This window comes from Mixophyes fleayi, chromosome 4 (genome assembly GCF_038048845.1).
Source record: "Mixophyes fleayi isolate aMixFle1 chromosome 4, aMixFle1.hap1, whole genome shotgun sequence".
Classification (NCBI taxonomy): domain Eukaryota; kingdom Metazoa; phylum Chordata; class Amphibia; order Anura; family Limnodynastidae; genus Mixophyes; species Mixophyes fleayi.
Window position 1 is genome coordinate 100280902 of NC_134405.1, and position 24194 is coordinate 100305095.

Sequence of the window (24194 nt, forward strand, 5' to 3'; positions counted from 1 at the left end):
GTTGCTCCCTGTCCGCAGCGATCACGCGGGAGACAGTTGCTCCCTGTCCGCAGCGATCACGCGGGAGACAGTTGCTCCCTGTCCGCAGCGATCACGCGGGAGACAGTTGCTCCCTGTCCGCAGCGATCACTAAACTAAATCCAAAGTAAAACTATCATTTTGCAGGATAACACATCTACTATTATCTGATGGGTAATGATACAATATAATATATATGTATATATTTTTTTGATACTGTCTCTTTCGGTTTTAGAAATAGAACGGATAGTTGATGGCCCTTATTATACCATCAATTTGTCTTCAAAAAGGCCCATTGTGCTACATTTTTCTCTGCTCATTAACTCAGAAGCCGACAGCTCATTACCAAGCAATTCTGAGTCAATGCCATTGTTTATTAATTACTACATTTTGCTGAATCTTTTCACTTTTTCTGGGATGTGAACCCTTAATTATCTAAAAATATTATGAAATGTATGCAAAAATCACAGTGCAACAAGTGTATTCACATTTTGAAATTCACTTGAATGCAGATGCTCTGTGGTGCTCTGTGCTGATCTGGAAAGGACATTTTTCTTTCTTTAGCCTTATTTTATTTCAGTACATTGAGTACTTTTGCTGGACTTGGATCGGAAGGACATGGTAAATATTCTGGTGCTGTTTTAGTGATACAGCAGAATTAGATTTCACAGGAATTCACTGTCAGACCTGAACAAGACCTGAAGCAAAGTGCAAACTGTTCTTTATTACAAATGCTGTTTGTCTAATGCACTGTTTTGTTTTTCAGTTTGTACCTGTTTAAACTAGGCCTCGCCCCACAGATCCAGGACTTGTATGGGAAAGTAGAATTTACAGGTAAGGATTCACCCTTATGTTTATATAGAAATGATGTATTTGATTTATTATCTGTTAATCACGGGTATGTCGACCGTCCTTACAGGAAAGGACATGTTGTATATAAACAATTTTGGTTGCATATTTTGCATTATATGGTTAACTGTCTTCTCATTACCATGTTGTCTGTGACTTTATGCTTAGTTAAGTTATCTGTGAATACTTGCTAACCCAGAATTCATAGCAGTATGTAAATAAACTTGACATAAAGACCAATATTGCCCAATATTTTGTAGTTACTGAAGTGCTTTTTGCAGAGTTCTCAAGATTTTAATATAATCTTCAAGGGGAACTTTGTGCTGGGTGTATGCCAACATGGGACATCATAAAACAACATAACCACAGCGTCATTAATAATATTCTTTTCTATAGTCAACACTTCCATAATTTTTAACTTCTATGGCATACAGTAAAATACGTACTGAAAACTGAATGTTACTGAAGTTTTTCAATATTAAATAAGGATAGATCTGGGATGCATACTAGCCAGGGAAAAATGTTTAAAACCCCTTGTTGTCAAGGACAGTTGTCAATTATTTTCATAAGTTAGCTTTAACTGTTTAATGCGAAAATAATGTGATTCAGGTGCTCCAAATTACATGTCATTTACTTGAATTGATTAATTGTAATTCTGGAGCATGTAAATGTAGTTCCATTGCACTGATTTTACTACCACAAGTTTTGTCATGTAATTTGCAGTTGTTGTAGTAAGTGATTGTTGGATTATCTGTTAAAGTAACATTTTATTAGTTTAGCTATTACATTGAAAGGCGAAAGCAATGATACGTGAAGAGGGAGGTACAGTATCTTTTGGACTAATGACACTGAAGTTCTGATGTTTTATTTAAAATACAATATGCTAACAAATACCATACATCACAAATATGCCTTTTTGTACTTTTTTCCTAACCCTCTTCTCAGAAATTAGCCTATTTTTATACTGATGTGTATATCTGTAGGAATAAACTCATACATTAGTTCCCAAAATAATCCCTAATTTATGAAGTCATTGATCCTTAGTTCGACATGTTTGATAGTCTTTTGGTGTTTCTAGTTGTGCAATATAATCTATATTTTTACCTCTAACAAACCTTTAATGTTCCTGGCTGTCAATTTAAAATATTGGGAGGTGTGCAGTATGCTGGAGACATTTTAAGAATGTTAAAATACTCTAACAGTGCAGGCATAGGTGCCAACATTTTTCATGTGGAGCGTTTTGCCGTGTTCTGTTGCTATGTATTATACTAATAATATTACTTATATTTATGTGGCCCTAGTAATGTTTACACCAGAGGCTACTTGGCGCTAACATTTTCTCTGTACTGACAGCTGAAGAGATTGATATAATGAAAAGCGAGCTTGAGAAATACGGGATTCAGATGCCGGCGTTCGGCAAAATTGGAGGAATCTTGGCCAGTGAGCTGTCTGTGGATGAAGCTGCATGTGAGTAATGGTTATGTATTCACTTGTTAGAGTAGTTATGTACTTATTTTACGGATACATTTATTTCTGATGTTAACAAAGAATATTCACACACGCTCTGAAGTAATGAAGAGCTTGAATTTCAAACTTCTCCTTCCTACTCTGACGGGAGAAATGATTGTTCATTAAGCAGCAAGGTGTGAGTATGTCTCCAATGACAGGGTACCCGGATATTTTGACCTGGTCTGCATTTTGGGGAGAGGGGGTGTTGTACAACAATTTGAGAACTCAATGGAGTTTTGCATTCAAGTATTGCACAAAATAGGCAGACAGAACCTTGAAAGTAGCATTGAAGAGGGTGATTGGATGAGCCGTAGCCGCCATCTAGTTCGCTGTATTAACAAATATCCAGTGTTCTTTCTAACTTATTGTCTGCCTGGGAGATATGTCTGTTACAATGCCAATGGGGGGTTATTATCTCCCGAACCACAGTGATTTCAGGGGTGGTGTTTCTGCTGTTCTACTAGTTGGCAGTATGGGGTTTATTGTGCAAGCATTATATTTTGTTAGAGTCCTCCTTTAATTCCATCCGTCCCTGCAAAGAGTGTATTAATGCAGAGGACGTCCACTGGTACAGTAATCATACACCATGATGCCACCACCAGCAACATTTAATATCAACTGTGCCGCTGAGCTTGAGTGGTCCTGAGAAGCTTTGATCTTTGCTACCGATCTCCTTTCAAGTTACAGGCCACTTGCTTTCATCTAGTTAGAAGCTATTTCCTGGAGGTAATCATCACTGCTAAATATACAAATGGCTGTTTAAGCACATTAGGCAGTTGGCCAAATGTCCCCATTAAATACATTTAGCAATCGAACGATGATTACTTGCCTAGATAATGCCAGAAACTTTCCACAACAATGGGCCTCCTGGCGCCTTGTGATGTGCACAAAATACATTGGAAACGTAGTAAAATATGTGTTAACCGAAATAATGCCTACAAAAAAAGTTACAATTGCTTATGCAATAACATTTTACACTTATAGGATAAGATGTCATAGTGTAGATTTTAATACTTCTTACTGTCCTGCCGCCAAGTCTTCAATTTCAAGTGCTCAATTTGAAGTTTTCCTCACATTATGCAAAACATTTTGTAAATGAAAGGGTTAAATAAACACACTCATAAGGAATATTTAACTGTAAACCAGGTTGGTAAAGGCACAGATGTGCTACCAGGACCACCAAAATACTCGCCCGGCGGAGTATCTGGTTCATTACCTTGCTGCAGCTATCACTGCATCTGACTCTCTTGTCTCGAGATCAGCTGATTAAAAGCTCCTGTAGGAGTTGATTTTGTCTTAAACACAGGGCTACTTCAAGGACCACTAAATTTATAATACAAGTTCTCTTAGGTAAGAAAGCTGCCAATAATATCTATAAATATATGTGAAAGTTCACATATTTTGGCAAGAATTGAGATGCTTGACATTTTATTTGTATATGCTGTGTTATTTGTTATCGGCCACTTTCTGCTGAAGGTGGTTAAAAGAGAATGAGCTGTAGTGTTTTTCTTTTCAACAGGTTTGCTGACAGGAAGTCTGTAGTGTATACTGAAAAAGCGACCCCACCTCAGCCATAACTTTATCTCAAATATCTTCAGTTGCGATACATATTCTCCCACGAAGAGTATTTATAACTTTTTAAGTGCTTAACTCTTTTATTTCCAGAATGCTCAGCTGAGAGGGAACCCAAAATGTGTAATTATTGTATATCAAAGGAAAGAACATTATGGCCCCCTAGCTTTTATTTGACCACATCTCTTGCAGGTTGGCTCTGAATTATCTTGCAGATAAACATTGAGTAGTCTAATATTTGAATTCTGTGTTTTACCCACTTTGAAGTTTGTTGCCTGACTAAAATATTTATTGCTTGGCTCAAATTAATCTTATGAATATATATTGTTGATGAAAAGCAGAAACATTGCTGACTAGATTAAAGTTGAATATACAGCTCTCTGCTGGTTTGCCTCTAAGCTCTCTGGCCGTTCTTTTAGTGTCTGCTTCTGACTCTTCTCCCCCCTCTTCCCCTTTCTACTGGAGTCCATCAAGGCTCTGTCCTTGGCCCTCTGCTCTTCTCTCTATACACCACCTCTCTTGATGAACTCATTTAATTATTTGGCCTCCAATACCACCTCTATGCTGATGATGCACAAATCTATCTCCCTCCCCTGACCTCTCTCCCGCAGTTCTAACCCAGGTATCTAGTTGTCTCTCTGCTGTAAGTACCTGGATCTCACAGCGCTTCCTGAATTTCAACATTTCCAAATCCGAGCTCATCATCTTTCCTCCTGCCAGTGTTGTTATCCCTCCCAATATCTCCCTCTTGGTTGAAAACATCACTCTTTCTCCTGTCACCCAAGCTCGCTCGCTGCTTTGGAGTCACCCTTGACAGCCTTCAGCTTTACCCCTCATATCCAGTCCCTCACCAAATCCTGCAACTTCTACCTCCATAACATTACAAAAATCTGTCCCTTCCTCTCTCAGGAAGCCACCAAAATCCTGGTCCATTCACTCATCATTTCTCGTCTCGACTATTGCAACCTCCTATTCACTGGCATTCATTGCTCTCGCACTTCTGACCGTCAATTCTTACAGAATGCTGCAGCTAGGCCCATCTTCCTCTCCCACCGCACCTCTTCCGCTTCTCCTCTGCATAAATCCCTTCATTGGCTCCCTATCAGTTTTAGAATTCAGTTGAAGCTCCTTACCCTCACTTACAAAGCCCTTACCAACACTTCTCCCCCTTACATCTCTGACCTTGTCTTGAGGTATATTCCTACGCGATCACTTCGCTCCGCCTCAATTCACCTCGTTACTTCCTCCCATGCTCGCATCCAAGACTTCTGCCATGCTGCTCCTAATCTTGGAACTCCCTACCCCATCTCACTCGACTCTCCCCCAACCTTCAGTCCTTCAAACGCTCACTCAAAACTCACCTGGTCAAGCTCGCCTATCCTACCACCTCCTGACCATCTTATCCATCACCTCTTCTTCCCCACCTGCCATCTCCATTATCTCCAAGTTGGTCCTAATGTCTCTCACCACTCCTCCCTTTAGAATGTAAGCTCTCGCAGGCAGGGTCCTCTACCTATTGGCTCACGTCTGTCTACTGTCCCTCGTACGTCCTGTCACGTCTTTTGCTGCACTCTGTGTGAGTCCCCATAGCATTACTCACACTCATCTGTGCTACAGACATGTATTACCTCATCTATTTGTTTCTGTATCTGGTGCTATTGAATCTGTGGTGCCTTATAAATAAATAAAATAAATATAATCTTGCTTGTGTTTTGCAGTGCATGCAGCTGTAATTGCCATCAATGAAGCAGTTGATCGGGGAGTCCCTGCGGAAACCTTTACTGCACTTAAGAATCCAAATGCCATGCTAGTAAACCTTAATGAGCCACTGGCCACTGGATATCAGAATACACTTTATAAGGCAAAGCAGCATAAAATGGAGAATGCAAAGAAACGGGTGAGTCATGTTTATTTGAAACCGTTTTGCGAAATATATGAAGAAGTCCACGTTTGTTTTTGTACACAAACAGGAACTGAAGTGCTATGTGTGGTTGAGCATATAAAGCCCACATTTGCTGGCAAGAACGTGCCATAAAGTTTCTTAAACTTCTTTTTTTTTTAGTAGAGCTTCCTATTTTTAGTTCTTGTAAAATATTGGAATCTCCACACAACTGTATTTATATTTTATGCCTTCTGTTTCTGCAAATAATTACTTGTAGGAACTTTATTCCAGCTTGTTCTCCCTCATGTGCACCAATTTATACATTAATAAAATTGTAATTTCTTCTGTCGGCACATCTAGGCCAATTCTGCCACTTTGTAAGAGAGCACAGTGATGAGTTCGGTGTCCAGTCTGGCCAGGCATGTAGGTAGCCATATTGGATGACATTCAGACATTTACCACATGGCGCGCTTCCATGCAGTCTGTTTGTGTAGTTAAAAAATACCTCAGACATAGGCCAATAGCGGCCATCTTCCTCCCACATGTTCAATATTCATCCATTTGATTTTAATTACACTTGTGATGTCTGGCTAATTGCCCGATATCTCTGCTGACAGGGCAGTGTGTGTGTGTGTGTGTGTGTGTGTGTGTGTGTCCATCTCTCCTTACAACAACCTTCTGTTTTCTGTGTGTTCAGATAAGTGCAGAGAATGCAGGGGAAGAGCGGGATGTGTATGAAGAGCTGCTAACTCAAGCAGAAATACAAGGCAATATCAACAAAGTGAACTGTAAGTATGGAATTTGGCTATGGACCATGCTGAATTTGGGAGTGCCTCTAGCCAGGGCCAGATTTCATAATGAAACACATATACATGTGTGCACATGCTGAACAAAGGTCCCTCAGCCACACCCACTTCATGATGTCTCCACTCAATTATAGCTGGTTCATTTTACCTGCAATCCCTTCATTGTATTTGTAATTATTGTATTTTGAACGCTGGTCACGCCTGCTGCAGTAATGATATCAACACTGAGCAACTGGGTAATTTACTAATGGATTATAGAGAAACAGTGTTTCCTGGAGCTGATGACCACATGCACACAAAACAAGCCCGTCATTGGTAAAAAGGACGTCCTGTCCCACCTGATCACATTTTATTGAACCAGGTGATGTTTTAGGTATAGTTGGCATTTCAGTCTTAAATTACCAAATTGTTAGATTTAGCATATGACTCCGGAATAAGCATCAAAGATATATATGTCAGTTTCTTTGTATTTTTACAAGTTGATGTTTTAAAGGAAAATAAAAAGTATTGTAACTTCCCTTTAGATGACAGTGAGATTACTTGTAAATATTGTGCCAAAGTGCAGTAATGTACAAGAACTGATCAGCAAATAGTGTAAATGAGTTTAATGCAAATGTCTGGCTGTTATGAGCTAATATACACTTTGCAAACAACCTTCAGAGTTTGTTTTTTTTTTTTTTTTTTGCATTAATCATTTTTATTGAGTTTTGCCAAGTAAATGGGGGGTACAGAAAGAAAAAAGGAGGGAACTTGAGGACACAACCAGGACAGGCTGTGGGGGACCCAGTTGACGTAAAGGGGACACCATTAACGGATGGAGAGGAAGGAAGATTTGCTTCTGGAGTACCACCCCCTTCCGTCACATAAACATGTCAATCAAACCATTTCAATCAAGGGGAGGATGGATTCGTAGAGTAGGGAGCACCCAGGGTTTCCATCTCAAAAGCAAACTAAACTTTGGCTATTACCTTTGATAAGGCGGGGGGGAGCAGAGTCTTCCATGCCTGAGCTATGGAGGTCCTAGCAGCAATAAGTATATGGTTAAAAACATAACGGGCCTGTTTCTGGGCTTGAGGAGAGTAAAATTGAAGAAGGGCAATTTCAGGTGCCGGGGAGAGAGATAAGCCGGTAACCTTATTAGCTAAATCAAATACCTGGACCCAAAATGAATGTAAAACCTGACATGCCCAGAAAATATGAAGTAAATCCCCAACCATCGAGCATTGTCTGCAACAAAGCTTAGAATGAGAGGGCCACATTCTGTGGATTCTAGAGGGAGTGAGATAGTCTATTAACCAGTTTGATAAACATTTCAGTATGATTTAAGCATTTGGACATACGAAAAATGTTTACATAAACCGCCTGCCACTGATCTTCCGTGAGGGATAACTGGAACCTTCAGAGTTTTTAATATAGTATTATTAGGAACACTTAACTCCTGCAGACACCACTGCTCCCAGCTTACTCCTTTCCAACAGCTATATGATGGAATAGTGATTTGCTTCTTTTCTGCAATGCCCGACCTTCACTTTACTACTACTATGTACTTTATTGTGATAGCAAAATGCAACATAATATTGATTGCATTAATGCTATATTGCTATAATACTTTATTAATAGTAGTTATTTGTTGCATAGTCTACAGAGAGAGCTGTCTGCGCCGAAACACAGGGTAATGGCTCTCTGTAAATACTCTATTAAAAGCATATTTGTCTGACAAAAATTGAGGTTTTGTGACATTTTAATCGTGAGGTGGATATACACTTTACAATAAAAGAAATGGAGTGTTATGTCATAAACTGTCGGAATGAGCTGTGGTTTCCTGCAAGTACCTGTAGTAATCTACAACACCCTGACTTGTAGTTTTCCTCAGTAGCTCTTTACAAGGAAAGTTTGGTGTGGATAGATAATTTTGCATTGGAGCAAAAGTTATATCAGTTATCTGACAAGTCCTTCGTTCTTTTACATATTTGTATTACTAGTGGCGTATAAAGCTTGCATTTCAGTTTATTCTCTAAATTTCAATATTAATTGATTATCATTTTTTCCTATGTCTTCTGTGTGTAGTACAAGCGGCTATAGACAGGGTAGACCGTGCCCTGGAGACTGGCAGCCCACCAGTGTTGTTTGAAGCTCTCAGTAACCAAGCACTTTCTCTAAGAACATTACAAAGAGATAATTCAGAATGGTACTTCAATCAACTACAGAGTGATAAGCAGCAGAAGGTGGAGGTGAGTGGTCCATCACAATTACACAGGTTACTCAGATTAAGGCAGTGGATCCCAAACTTTCTCAGTTAGAGGCACCCTTAGGGTTTCCATAATTTTTCAAGGCACCTATAAGCCAAAATCTTTACCAATAAGTCCCCCGCCCTTGCTTAAAAGCGGCCCTGGCCGAGGCACCCTTGTGAGATCGCCGCGGCACCCCAGGGAGCCACGGCACACAGTTTGGGAACCACTGGATTAAGGTGTAGACGGTGAGGAATGTAGTGGACCTGTCTACCTAAATGAAAGCCGATTTGGTATGTGCACTCGGTAACCAGTCAGAAGATCTGTTGGAGAAATATAGTTTCTCCACTAACTGCTTCCCCATTTTAACTCAGCTGAGTGTAAGACAGGACAGGTTGTTAGTGTCTTCTAATTACAGCCAAAGTTGTGGATTGGGAGGGATATTACTATTAAGAGGGAATTAAAACAAATATTTTATATTTGTGTTTACTGGTCCTTTAAAGCCTTTCTCCAAGTTATTTTCTATGTGTGAAACATGATTTGAAACTGTTCTAAGAGGTAAACACCAAAACACACATCGTCCCTAATGACTAAAGATTGTTCAACCATATACATATTATGTTGAAACAGGAATGATTTCACTTAAGCAATATGTCTGTTGTGTTTGTAAATATAAATACAGTATGTGCGTGTGAATATAGCAGGAGGATTGCAAAACAGGGAGTACAACAAAAGTATTGAGGCAGGTCAACATTTTTCTAGATCTCAGGCAGTTACAGGGGTAATTTTCTGGCACACATATAAAGTACTTGGTGACCTGTGCCTGTCCTACATGTTTCCCGAATGATGTAAGTGAACAGTCTGCAGAACTTACATAATACTGCAGTGTCTCCGCACAAAGTACCTGTCACATGGCTGTTTCCTGTTATTTTGTACAAGTCTGCCTTGGATAACAAGCAGCATATACAAAATAAGTAGAGTAAAAAATAATGCAGTAAAACATTCATAATAAAACAATAATAAAGTAGATATCGACAAAAATCTCATAGTCCCCAATATAAATATGTCCAAGGTAATTATGGTTCAGTTAGATTGGTGAGACTAGGGCATCACAGAGATATTAGTCAGACTGTATTTGTTTTCAGTCATCCTGATCTGACTTGATTGCGTGTGCGACTGAATGATATTGCTTATCATGTGTGCAGTGCTTTGTTCCCTGTATCCTCGGAGTCTGTGAAACACAGTCATGATCCAAAGTCATTCTCTGTCAGGTGTATCCATGTGCAGAGAAACTCTGTTTAAGCTTAGTTGTGTTTTTGCAGCCGCCTTTTGATACAGAAGACGTTTGATGACACAGTTACTAGTACGTAATGTTTTGTCAGCAGCGTGGAAAATAATGGACTGCGGTGTTCACTTTGCATGTGTTGTTCTGCAGCTATTCATCGTGTTTGTGCCCTGAATACATCTGTTTCCATCCAAGCATGCCCACCTCTCTCGTACTATAAAGGTGTGGGTCTGTCTTTATGCCCGCACACACATGTATGGCTTTTGTATGCGCAGAGAGATTTATAAATAGCCACACAGCACAAAAGGCACTCTGTGTTGAGGGCTGGAATTTGGGTGTGTGTTTTTTTAAGCGAGTGAATGAAACATTTTTGTGTAATCGGTTAACTCCTTAGACAAAAGTTCTATCTATATTCTCCAGAAATCTGCTTTTAGGTCATTCTTTCCGTGGATGATGTCATTGTCTGTATTATTTTTAGCTTGCTTGATTTTTGATATTTCATTAAATATTAATACATATATTATAGAGCGCAGAAATTCAGATCTGTGTTTATGGTTTTACCGAGTGTTGTGTTGTGTTCTATCAGTGATGGGCCACATTTGGCCCTCTGAGCCTTCTGCTGCGGCCCCCAGCTCCTTCCTGCTTTATTGGCAGATTTGATTGTTATACACTTATTTAATATGTCTGCTGATGTGTTATAACAGATAGGTGTTATAAGGGATCACCAAATTATTTGGTTAAATGTATTGTTTTAACTTATTACTGAGATTATGGGTAATGTGCGACGCTTATGAAGGTTAGTGGGCTTCACCGCGCGGCCCCAGAAGTGAATTAGGTCACCCATGATTGCTTTATATAATTTGATCATAGTTTTTCTGTTTACTAAATAAACCCGTCTTGTGGTTGTTGAATGGATAAATACATTACTTTGGCCCGTTTTCGTGCATGAAAGGTTATCAAGCAAATGTCATTATGGAATAAATATATGATCTGTGGCTGTGGACTTTTTGTGTTCCCAGATACTGAGTAATGTGAGACCAATACTTTTGTAAATCTATTGAATTGGTTAAAGACCATATATATCTTGTTGTTATTTTTATCTCAATGGGTCATTGTTTTCTATAGTGTTGTGTGCTAATAGCTATACATATAAATATACTTGTGTATTGGCTTTGAACCTTTACAAAACGGCACTGCTCTTGGTTCTTAACCAAATCGGTGTTTGATTGATATGCCTTAGCTTATAGTAGCCCATAGGTGCTATGAGTCTTGCAATTCCTAGTGGACCCATGATACCAACAGGTATTGGTGATGTAGCTGTATGATTATTGCTCTTACTGTAATTCAGGTATTGTGTTTTGTTTGCCGATGAACAATAAATACATGTGTGTTCTGAATCCCCTACAGAGCGGCCTGAGTGGACCTTTGCAGAAGGAGGAGTTGCAGGCTGGAGTTGATGCTGCCAATGGCTCGGCACAGCAGCTGCAGAGGAGTAAGTAGCCATACAGCAATGTTTTCTACTATGTGACGGCAGTGTGTCAGCCTCTCTCTATAGAGTGCTTTCATGGCACAACCCCAGGTGTGCCTCTCTCTGCTCCACATTAACACTAGATGGAAACAATGGATTCCTGTTCTATCTACTTTACCTCTTATCTAGAAGGGCCAGTTACATTACCATATTAACCGCTGCTGGGAGTAAAAACAATGCAGACTGTTCACTGCTAACATAGTGGGATGTAATAACATCTGTTAAAACCCTGCAATAGATGATCACCAAACGCTGTAGGTAGAATGCAAACAAAACCAGTATTTGTTGGAGTTTAGTAATCCTTAATTATATATCTAATCTCTCCAGCCAATAAAACACAATTCAAACTGTACAAATACACATGTGTCTGAGCAAGGAATATACAGAAAATTATTTTTTTCCTGTTCTTTTAGCAGGATATTTCACATCTCCTAAAAGATGCATGTACTGTTCTATGTACACTTGCATTTAACTCCAGATAATTTGGGCCTTCAGACTAGAAAATTATGTTTTTATTAAATATGTCCGCCTTTTGTACTTCGTGTAGACCATTACCAAACTTAACTTCCATTCCAAGTTCACCTGCGTTTACATTTTAATGCCACATAAGCTCTGCGTACAGCCCAGCCCCTGGGTGAGCAGGTATTTAACCAGCGGTAGGTATAAGGCAGAGGCTTGCATGAAGAAAACAAATATATAACATTTGAGCACTGGAGTTAAAAAGAAGTGAAATCCTTTAAATATGTATGTGTGTGTGTGTGTATATATATATATATATATATATATATATATATATATATATATATATATATATATATATATATATAGCACCATCATATCAGGCATATATATATTCATGTAATTGTCCTGTGGATATATGTATTTTTATGTACAGCAATGACATCAGTACTCACCAAATATAAGGATATATTTTATTGGGCAGCATGGTGGCTTAGTGGTTAGAACTTCTGCCTCACAGCATGAGTTTCATTCCCGACCATGGCTTTATTTGTGTGGAGTTTGCGTGGGTTTCCGGGTGCTTCAGTTTCCTCCCACACTCCAAAAACATACTAGTAGGTTAATTGGCTGCTATTAAATTGACCTTAGTCTCTCTCGGTCTGTGTGTATGTTAGGGAATTTAGACTGTTAAGTTCCAATGTGATAGGGACTGATGTGTACAGCGCTGCGGAATTACTGGCACTATATAGGTGATAATGATGATGATATGCCTGTATTATAATACATTTGCATATTCATGTTGTTCTGTGTGTGCGTGCATTATAATATATGTGTTTATTCATGTCGTTGTCCTGTGCATGTGTGTGCCTATAATACAGTAATGGTGACCTTCTGCCTCTTTGTGCTCGGCAGGGTTGGCCGCAGTGGTCAGGATAAATAATGCTATCAGAAAGGGGGTTGCTGAGGAGACTGTACAAGAGCTAATGAACCCCGATGCCCAGCTGCCAGAGGTGTTCCCTTTTGCAGAAGATCTTTACCAGAGAGAGCTGAGCACACTGCAGCAACAAAGCCCAGAGGTCAGTGCAGCATTGTTGTACTTCCATAAAGGTTTACATTACACATTTCATTGTAACTCAATGAAAGTTTCCCAGAAGAGGCATTGCAGTACAGTGTTTATCAAATCCTATCCACAGGAATCCACAACAGGACATGTTTTCCAGATTTCTCATCACAGAATCGCAAGTGATATAATTAATATCACATGTGGATGTTTAGTATGCGTCGGGCAGCAATTAATACTCGTGCTCCAGCTAGGAGATATGGAAAACATGTACTGTTAGCCCAGTTTGCTAATGCTTATTTTAACATATTTTCTTTTCTGACAGGGAAACCTCAATCACTCTGAGCTCTCAGTTGCTGTAGAAATGTTGTCCTCCGTGGCTCTAATTAACAGAGCCTTAGACACAGGAGATGTGAACACCATCTTCAAACAGCTAGCCAACCCAGTCACAGGCTTGATGGATGTGGAGGATGAGAACATTCAGAGGTTTGTATGAAACTGGGAACTTTAGACTTCACTGGGTAGTGCTTGGGAAAGTCACTAAAACACTATCCTTTCCTTTGTAGATCAGAATTTGTACTAGGGCAGTAATCTGGACTATCCCATACCTACAAACAGTCCCATTTGGAATATCAGGACACATTAGCCTATACCCCCAATCTAATAAAGCCGCACTGTCCCATTTGTATGAGGCTGTGTCCCCTTTCTGAATGGCCTTGTCTCCTCTCAGTGCTGAAAGTCAGGCCTGTTATCCGGGTAGACTTTTGATCTGTGGAAGTAGACACAGAGTTTGTATTGTATCATTTTGACAAAATGTGCAAAGCGTCGTCTTAAAGTGTCTGTGCATTAAGGCACTGGTCATTTCACATCCAGCTATGCATCATGTGTTGTCATGGCCACTTTATGGAAGAGAAGGAAGGATGTAAAGGCTGTTGCACTATTCATTTTACTTATAGAATTGTCATGATATATAAAAGTCAATGACACTTTTCTGCACCTAATTTTTACCTTTTGCACGAAATCTCCATGTACACAGTATTGCTGCATATTGATGCAACACGTTGCATTATATATTTGTATACACCCACAGCCATGTGTCAAAGGAAAATTGTTCATTTCCATAGACATTATTTTAAATGTTTTGTGATCGGTTTATTCATAGAGTATTGCCCATGGTAAGTTAGCTGCATGTGTCGCAAATTGGTCTGATATCAGCACCAAAATATGTATGTTTCCTTAAATGATTTGGCATAAATCCTAGCGCGGGTGACCATTGTCTATATGTGTATGTGGTCAACTGATGCTCTGTCTGTGCGACTGGGTCTGTTCTTGGCCACCCACTTGCATGGCCAAATTGAAGAGAAATAATGGCTCTAACGTGGAACTGCCAGGATTGGTCAGTGCAGGCTCAGCAAAAGCTACTGACACAACAGGAGATTTCATGCAAACTCTTTTCTATATAAAATAGTATTCATAACTGTAAGCTGTAAACAAAAATATAACTTATTCACAATTCTAATGACAATCTGTTTATAGGAGAACGTCTAACTCCTATGATGTGCTAGGCAATGGTTGCAGAGCAGATATAAATATATATATATATATGAGAGAGAGATATTATATATTGGTAACTCAAAGGTCTCTTCTCACTTCCTTGTACTTACTAATTTTCTACTGGCAGATATGTCGATGAATTGATGAAACTGAAACAACAGGCCCGTGAAGAAGGGAATGCGTTTATTACATGGAATGATATCCAGGGATGTGTGAATCATGTTAATAACACAGTACACGAGGAGCATGCCAGTAAGTCATGATTAGAATTATTGTAGATAGCAGACTGTTCTGATACCGTATAATAGAGACCTGGAGCTTTGCAGTCTCAGGCTGTTATTCTAACACTGCAGCAGTTCCAGGCCCCTGTTCCTAGTGAAGACACCATAAAGGGGCTGGTGTGGGAGTGAGCTGGGGGTAGTGAGGTTTGGCGCTAACTTTGGGCTGATATTGAGGTTTTTCTTTAGTGTTCAGAGGTCCTTTATATAAGTTGGATGGTCCTGTACACATACCCTGTGATGTCCTTGTCAGTCACTGTCTGGGCAGCCCTGGCTTTACATTTTCTGCCTACCCAGGCCACTGTTTGCTACCCTAGTCCCTTCATGATCTCAGCCCCCACTTGCAGTCCATAACTGGAAACAGAATTGCCATAAATCAGTTCATAGTTGTTTTAGTTTGTTAATAATGTACAAAAATATTTTTTAATGATTGGAAAAGTGAGCCTCATGCCGGCCCTGTACCACTGCTAGCCTAAGCCTGGGCCTACGTGGCTTTTCCACAAATACAGGCCTGTGTCTGTGTGCACAGAGTGTGTGACGTGTGGCTGAGGTTCATGGAAATAAGTCCTATTCTCTAACAGCAGGTGTTCTAACAGTGTGAGCTGAACTCTTCATGCATCATAGGTCCACCTGTTATCAGCATGAAGAATGGACTATTTTGTTTTAGTAGCTAAGCATATCGTTAAGAAAACAGGTATTTGTGTTTTTTACAGCTTGTTTTATAGCTTGTTGCCTCGCACAATTTATGTTACTAATCTGCTACAGGACTGATCCAACCCTTAGGCTTGATTGCTGGACAGCCAGATCTTTGTCCAGTTTGGCCACACATGATCTGGCGGTTTGGTTCTCTGGCCATCAGAAAAGACAGGGCACAATTAGCGATGTAGCGAGGAGCAGCAGTTTGCATCGGCCGATAATAGAAGTTGGGCAGAGGTTGGGTGTTCTTTGCGAAGTACGGACAAGACATACTAGTTCACCTAGTTGTACAGAACAGTGCAAAAACTTTCATTGTTTGGAGCAAAATTATTAAAATGAGATAATGTGATGGAGAGTATATTGGGCCCATACACACAGAAAATTGTTGCCAGTATTATCTAAAACAATCGGATTGCTAAACATTATGTGCGTGGACATCTTCAATTGTTGGACATTTGGATCAGTGATGATTTTCAGAAGTAAACTTGTTAGACATATTCAGTGCTAAATAGTTAACTACACATACTATATTTATACTCATTCTGGGAACAAACTCTTCTCTCTTGCCTGTTTTAGGGATATTGGCGATTGGGCTCATTAATGAGGCTTTGGATGAAGGCGATGCCAGGAAGACCTTGCAGGCCTTACAACTGCCAGCGGCAAAGTTAGAAGGAGTAGACCCGGATGTGGCTCAACATTACCAGGATACTCTGGTCCGAGCAAAAAGAGAAAAGGCTCAGGTGAGCTGGGGCTTCAGACCGTTATTTGGGAACAGAGGTTTTATAATGGAGTCCTATTGATGCTGGGAAACGCTATTTGTGTTTTTTCCCCCATCTTTATGGTTTTTCAGCATCTGACCCCCTACATTGAATTCTGTGCTATGTGGTCTAGTAGTGGCACGGTAGCCCAAAAGTAAATGGTTAATTCAATCTTTTGGTCAACACCCCCATCTCTTGCTCTCCCATGAATTATGAATTTGTCCCTCACCCCAATTTACACCTAATATCCCATTTCACTTCCTGATTTAAATTTGTGTCTTCCCCCAGAATAGTGTCTTTGTAAAACCTTCAGTAATTAGTATGAATTCATTTACAAACTCGAACCTAGATAAAGGAAAATGAAGTGTAAACTGATTTAGTTGCACTTGAGAGCTTATGGAAAAAAGTATGTTAATACTGTGGAGTTTACAGGACATTTAGACACTATTTCCATGCATGAAATATTTAAATTTCTTCTATAGCTTATCCTTTGTATTTATTTAATTTATTTTATTTTTTTTATTTTATCTTTATCAAGAGATTTCAGTGCTAGAATTGCTGCAGTTATTTATTCTCAAAAAAGTGAAGCCCTTGTTTGATGATTTTCAAGGAGCATTTGGCAGTAGGTGTAAAATTCAGGAAATTTAAAATTTTGGAAAACTTTTCACATAAAAACAGGGTGGAAAAAAACAACACACAGGGCAATTTACCATTGAGCACAGTGGCTTATTGTGGCAAGCAGTTTTTCCAGTCCTGCATAATGTATGCACTGCATTTTGTATCTTTTGCCTTACTGCACCAATGAATAACTGTTGAACACTAAAAGTAATGTGCAAAATAAACTTACTGTACATTACTGAAAATAAAATACTGTATGTGGGTAAATGTTGTAATGCAGGAAAAATGCACATAAAATGTCTCAATTTTCCATACTTTTAGAGTTATGGAGTTTGTTTTTATTACCATCTGTTCAGCTGTAATGAATATTGTGTACTCGCCTTCTTTACCCCAGAGAATTAATGTGGTCAGATCTTGGAATTTTCTAAAACGTGGTATAAGTGAATGTGATCTGAGGGCTCTAGCTATATTCTGTATAAAGCAGATTGTCTTCATACCTAGTAATGTAGCCAGACTGAGCTGTACTGAACAGTCTCCTCACATGTCATGTTTGTTGTTGTGCCCACATAACTAATAATTACATACATAATATTTATACAGTTATTTAGAAACTGAATGCAGCTTTTCTCCTCATTAAGAGATAATATAAGTAGATCAGTTGAAGTAAAAAAGAAATATAGCCCTGACAGTGTAAACAAGAGTGAAAACTTCTAGCCAGATCATGCCTTGGCTCCAGCGCAGGGTGTATGTGAATTTGTACAGGAACTGATTCCCAGTCCAAGCATTTCCTCCTGCTGCTGAGCTGGGCTGAAATAACCATTTCTATTCACTGAGATCAGGGGCTGCCAGACTGGGCTGCAAATCACACTTGGGCAAAATTGCCTTATTTAGTCATGAGCTTTGAAACACACTGTGCACTCAACACAAAGTCACTAAGATATGGTTAGACAACAACCAAATTTAGCAAAACATTACAAAATAACAGCGATGACTGTGAAACCCAATATTCCACAGTTGTTTGGTAACTATGGAATCATATGCCTTACTCAGAGAAATTTTTACTGCATATATTCACTTTTCATATTAGGAAAATGTAGCTTGATCCATTTATATAGTGGACAAAGGTGAATTGATATATATTTAGGGTGTTTTTTTTAATGCTTTTTGCATTTTTATTATTTTTTTCAAATGCTGTAAATCAGTTATCAGAATATTTAATACTGCTTGTGTTGTTCTAAATACCACACAAGGCAGCAGGAAAAGTAAGTGAAGGTGGTTTGGGGCAGGGCTGTCAGTGTGTGTCTGTTTATCATTGTGACATGACCTGACCTTCATACTCCCAGTGACAGTGACTGACACACAGTCTGTGATAATTAATGCTTGGTCTAGTGAAATATTTTACCTTAAGTCACACACCTGGTTGTACTTCAACATAATATACTTTTGCCCTTCTGTAACGGACACTGTTTATACAATCTGTCTAAATATCATTCTTATTTAGTTTGTTTTTTTGTTTTGTTTTTTAACCTTATTTTAAAAAAACTATTTCCTTTACAACCAAGAGGGGGAGACGCATTCAAACGTTCTAATAAAATAATAAAAAAAATGCCCGTTGCTGTATGGCTTATGGGAGAGGAGATTACATATGAGAGTGCCTTTCTGTCTCTAAACACAACTACTGTAGTTGGCAAATGTGGTATTCAGTTTTACAGTATAAGAAACCCACAACTGATTTGATCTCATAATGTATTATATATAATCACTGTTCCAAACATTTACTTATATCTTTATTTTCAATTTTTATATATTGTACAAAAAAATCAAGTTGTAGCAGTGAACAAAGGTATAAATGTGAACTCTTCACAATCCATACCTCCAAAAACTCCTAGGGGTATATTTACTAAAGTGCGGGTTTGCTAGAATCTGATTGGTTGCTATAGGCAACATCACCACTTTTTCAGTCATTTTGTAGAATGTGCTAAATAAATGACAGCTAGAATCTGATTGGTTTCTATAGGCAACATCTCCACCTTTTCAAACCCACAGTTTAGTACCTTTACCCCCTAGTTTCAGATGGTTCTAAGGAATCGCAGCCTTGTCCAAAACGGGTGTGTCATAGGCCGAACCTGACCTTGCCGTCTGGAATGTTGAGTGGTATAACCATCTCATAGTTCTTTCTTTTTGCAAAGCACTTTCTTTACTTTTTCTGTGCAGGTAGTTAGGTATGTTGGTTTATTAATCTAAAGATATCTTTAAACTAGAGATAAGCCTATAATGGATAAATTTCACGTTTTAAATCTTGATTATCTGTAGTTCTTAATGAAACTTCAGTCCTGTAAATAATGTTTTACAGGGTCGCTGTCTTCACATGGCCACTTGTATTTACACTAAAGATTTCTGGGTGTAACATGTAATAAAAACTATCCATACCAGAATAGCACCATAGTAATTATTTATCACACAACTCGCTCATTTAATATGTACTATAAAGGCTCTGGATGAGCTGAGCCTCATAGTGATTGTTGCAAAGATTTGTCATTAAACCACATCTCTCAGCATTGTCCAACAACCTTGGGTAGATAATATGCTGAGAGTTGTAGTTTAACAGTTGCAGAACCACTGTTTTCCTACCCTTGCATACTCTTTTATATTAGTAAATAAGATTTCAAATTAGTATATTTACATTTAACTAGTATTTGAAATGTTACCTGTTGTTCTTCTTAAAAAGCATATGAATAACATATTTACAAGAAATACATTAAGGATATATATATATATATATATATATATATATATATATATATATATATATATATATATATATATTTAGCCTCTCTTCCTCCCACTTTACTACCCCACAGTTATCCCGGTTGTCATTATTACAGCGTGTGTCTCTGTCCGTGTTTCTGTCTTACACTTCCGCTGTGATATTAATCTCCAAAGCGCTTAGTCATTCTGTCTCTCAACTGCAGGCGAAAGCCACAGTTACCTAGCCAGAAACACATCACTTTCTGGTATCTCACTTACTGTACATCATCTGCATTGGAAAATAGTGAGACAGGGCACAGTTGTATTGTGGACTTACTGTGTGACTTATATGTCAATTGCCTTTAATATCTTATATTATTTATTGCACAATGACTTGTTTGTTAATTATATGGATTATACAGTAATTTCTTTGTTTGCTTTTTAAATATGCTTCCATTGCCAAAGCCATGAAAAAGAATAAATGTAATATAGTGTTTGCAGCAATATGTGAATTTTAAGTATGAACCTACTAAACCTAAAATTAAAGTTGCTCCAACAATGTGTACGGCGCTACGGAATTTGCTGGTGCTATATAAATAAATGATGATGATGATGAATGTGTGACTTGTGAAAGTCAAAACAAAAGTTGTTATCTATCTGATTGCAAATTAGTGTCCATTTTAGACTGAGACAGGCTGACTGCATCCTGTCTTATTGGGTAGGAAAAAAATCCCCACCCCCAGTTCTGATAAGATCCCAAAACCCCTAATAGCAAATAGACCCTCAGGAAACCTGCCCTGCTTATTGTGATAGCAGCATATTCTAGAGCTCTATGCAATCAGGGAGATGGACTGTACTGCATAACACTACGATAATAATTAAGTGCTATTTGAATGCTATGTAAGCAGATATCTGACGTGTGCTGAGGAGCAGATAATGGTGGCGGATGTAGCACGGGGGAGGATTGAGTAGGCATGTTGTGAAGAAAGGGCATAAAGTGATAGTGGTTGGAGTTTCCTATTGGGCTAAGAGAACAAACCCTATGATAATTAAGGAATTTGATAAGCTTCCCGGAAGAGGTGGGTAAATGCGGAATTAAATATTTCAAGGCAATACTACTTGTTTGACCAAGGAAAAAATTTCTTAATAGACTATAATGGAACAGCAACCCCTAGTAGCCATATCATCATAAAAAAAATGGTAGAAAATGTATTTGACTTTACCCAGCAATACGGAAGTTCTACAAACATATATATTGTTTTTTTAAAACAAATAATGTTTATTACTTTGTCCCTTTCATATCACAGTGCTGTCATTAGCCAATGACATTACACTGTGTGGGAATTTGGACACTGTCACTGAACATTCTAGGCCTGTTGAATGTTACTCTTATGTCTATACTTTGCAAATTTTAGTGATCGATGACCCCTTCATTAACCACTGAGCTAGAAAAACAGCCTGGGCAGTGTAACAGGCTTGGTATATTTGGTTTATAGTTTGTACAAACTCCCATCTAAGGGAGAATAGTGGTTAGATGTGTTCAGCACAGAAAAACTTTGTGGTCTCTTGGAACAAAAAAGGACTTTGGCTAAGAAATTACTGTCAGCTTTTCTGAATGAGTTAAATACAAATTCATTTTCAAAATCACAACTGAGCACTTTCTTTTCGAAAGCAAAACATTATGCCCATCATGGCTTAACTGTCTCTTACATGGGAAACTTCCATGTCATTGTAGCAATAATAGTGCAACAGATTTAATCTATACTCTCCAAAGAACACCAGGGGTAAATTTATCAATCTGCGGGTTTGAAAAGGTGGAGCTGTTGCCTATAACAACCAATCAGATTCTAGTTATCACTTATTTTGTACATTCTACAAAATTACAGCTTGAATCTGTTTGGTTGCTATAGGCAACAGCTCCACTTTTTCAAACCTGCAGCTTGAAAAATTTAACACCAGGTCTGCCTAACTCTCTTTAGATAGGGAAACTTTTGCAGATGTTACACAACCGTAGAATACAATTCTCTATGTAGAAGCTATAGAAATAATCGCTGAAAGTATAGTTATATAAATTCCAGTGGTTATTTTGAAAACATTTGAAATATGGAACAAATTTGTCCATGCACACTCAAGTCTGAGCTTAATGACTGCAGATTTCCGTTATCTAGCTGTTGTGGTGGGCTGTAGTGCCCTCTGCTGTTCAACAATTTGTCAATTTTATTAACTGTGGCATTTGTATGCATTTGATCCACTTTGGCAAATGAATATCTGCACAACGTGAATGCTAATATCCGTATGAACTCTTTGATGTTTACCTACCCAGGAAACAAAGGATGAATCTGCAGTTCTGTGGCTGGATGAAATCCAGGATGGAATATTCCGCTCAAATAAGGAAACGGAGGATGCCCAAAGATGTATGTACCCATGTAACTGTAGCCTGGTTTATTAAAGCACTTTACATATTCATGTTAGTGAAACTTGCCGAAACTCATTATAACAACTGATTGCTTGTGATATTTATTTATATGATATTATTTAGTCGACCCTGTTCCTTTCCCTCCCCATTAGGAAAAATAAATTTTATATAAAAGTCAATTTAAAGAAAATTATTGTAAAGCTCTACATTGACCATCTTTTGTAAAGATAAATGGTAATTAGACAGACTGTTACTTGAAAGTATATGTTTTTATATAATGGGACTAGTTTTACATAAAATATACAGATATATATATATATATATATATATATATATATATATATATATATATATATATATATATATATGTCTCTTCACATTTGATCAACCTGTATTTTGTACATAGCAACTCCTACCACAACATTTGTTTTGTGTGTGTGTGTGTGTGTGTGTGTGTGTGTGTGTATATATATATATATATATATATATATATATATATATATATATATATATATATATATATACAAAACAAATATTGTGGTAGGAGTTGCTATGTACAAAATACAGGTTGATCAAATGTGAAAAGATATATATATATATATATATATATATATATATATATATATATATATATATATATATATAAATTTTAATATATTAGTGTGAAATGTTTCGACATCCGACATTATATGGAACCTTGTTATCTATCTACTGAGAACTTTTTCTAGTCCTGTAAACAGTCCTGTTGTATTATACTTAATAAAGCTACTGAGCGAAAAAAACATTTATTTCAGTACTTATAGCAGAAAGTCTCCATTATATCCAAATTCTTTTTCGCTCTTTGCTTCTAGTCTCCCGTGGTATCCTGGCTGTTAATGAGGCGGTAGAGAAGGGTGACAGTGCCCAGACTCTCCATGCTCTGCGATCCCCAGATGTTGGACTCTACGGGGTGACCGCAGAGTGTTCTCAGACCTATCAGAGCGAGCTGGCGGAACTGAAGAGTAATAAAGCAGGACAAGGTAAAAATACATTTAAAAAAAAACAAAACCCCATTACACTCTGTTATTAAAGTATATTTTTTATGTGGTTTCAGAACAGTTTTCTTAAATATCTCCCCTATGTGTTTCCATAGTACTGCATTTAATGTGTGTTACACTGTGTAAAGCTTTTATGGTGTAAGATCTGTAAACACATTGTTTATAATATATTGTGTGGTGTTTTATTGGTGAATGTCTGCCATTAGTGCATTGATCTATTTGAGCTGTGTAATTAAAGTCATCCTTCATTTGAAATGTCTTGTAGGCGACAATGGAAGCGAGTGGGTGAAGCACTGGGTGAAAGGCGGATATCATTATTACTTTCACCTGCCTAGTAATGAAGGTAGATGGGAAGAGCCCCCAGGATTTGTACAGAATAACACTCAGCTCTCAAAAGAGGATATTCAGGTGAATGGAGGCAGCATCCTGTATGACCATATGAACGTGTGTCACCAGGTCCTTGGTGCTATGATTGACCTTTGTGATTAATGTTTCTGTTTTAGTTGCTCTTATTTATTCCTGTATTCTCCTTTCACAGAGTACTATATCTGGGGTTTCTGCTGCATACAACCGGGAACAGCTATGGCTGGCCAATGAAAGCCTAATTACAAAGCTGCAGGCCCGGTGCCGAGGCTACCTAACACGCAAGAAATATGCCTCCAGGATGGGCTATTTAAAAGAGCAGTCTCCTGCTATTACCTGTATTCAGGTGAGTTCTCCTATAAGCCGCTATCGAATAGGAAACAGCATTGTGTATCAGCATTGAAAGGGCCGTCTTGTAACATCATGTGTACGCTTTTGTTTAAAATTAATGGTGCAATGTTCATTTAGCCTTGAGGCCTTTCTCCCTGGCATTACTTGTGGGTAGTCTGTGAGGAATTCAGGGACAGGTG

General features: G+C 38.3%; 1 protein-coding gene across 1 annotated transcript in view; it reads left to right on the forward strand.

The window, feature by feature from the left end:
* Window positions 1-24194, forward strand: part of IQGAP1 (IQ motif containing GTPase activating protein 1) — a 103101-nt gene that overhangs the window by 48257 nt on the left and 30650 nt on the right. Inside the window, exons 6-19 of the mRNA XM_075207885.1 lie at window positions 785-852; window positions 2221-2334; window positions 5667-5845; window positions 6528-6618; window positions 8704-8867; window positions 11557-11641; window positions 13049-13212; window positions 13522-13682; window positions 14878-15002; window positions 16301-16464; window positions 22172-22262; window positions 23116-23283; window positions 23567-23709; window positions 23840-24010. Of these exons, the coding sequence (XP_075063986.1) occupies window positions 785-852; window positions 2221-2334; window positions 5667-5845; window positions 6528-6618; window positions 8704-8867; window positions 11557-11641; window positions 13049-13212; window positions 13522-13682; window positions 14878-15002; window positions 16301-16464; window positions 22172-22262; window positions 23116-23283; window positions 23567-23709; window positions 23840-24010 (1888 nt within the window). The remainder of the gene's footprint in view (window positions 1-784; window positions 853-2220; window positions 2335-5666; window positions 5846-6527; window positions 6619-8703; window positions 8868-11556; window positions 11642-13048; window positions 13213-13521; window positions 13683-14877; window positions 15003-16300; window positions 16465-22171; window positions 22263-23115; window positions 23284-23566; window positions 23710-23839; window positions 24011-24194) is intronic.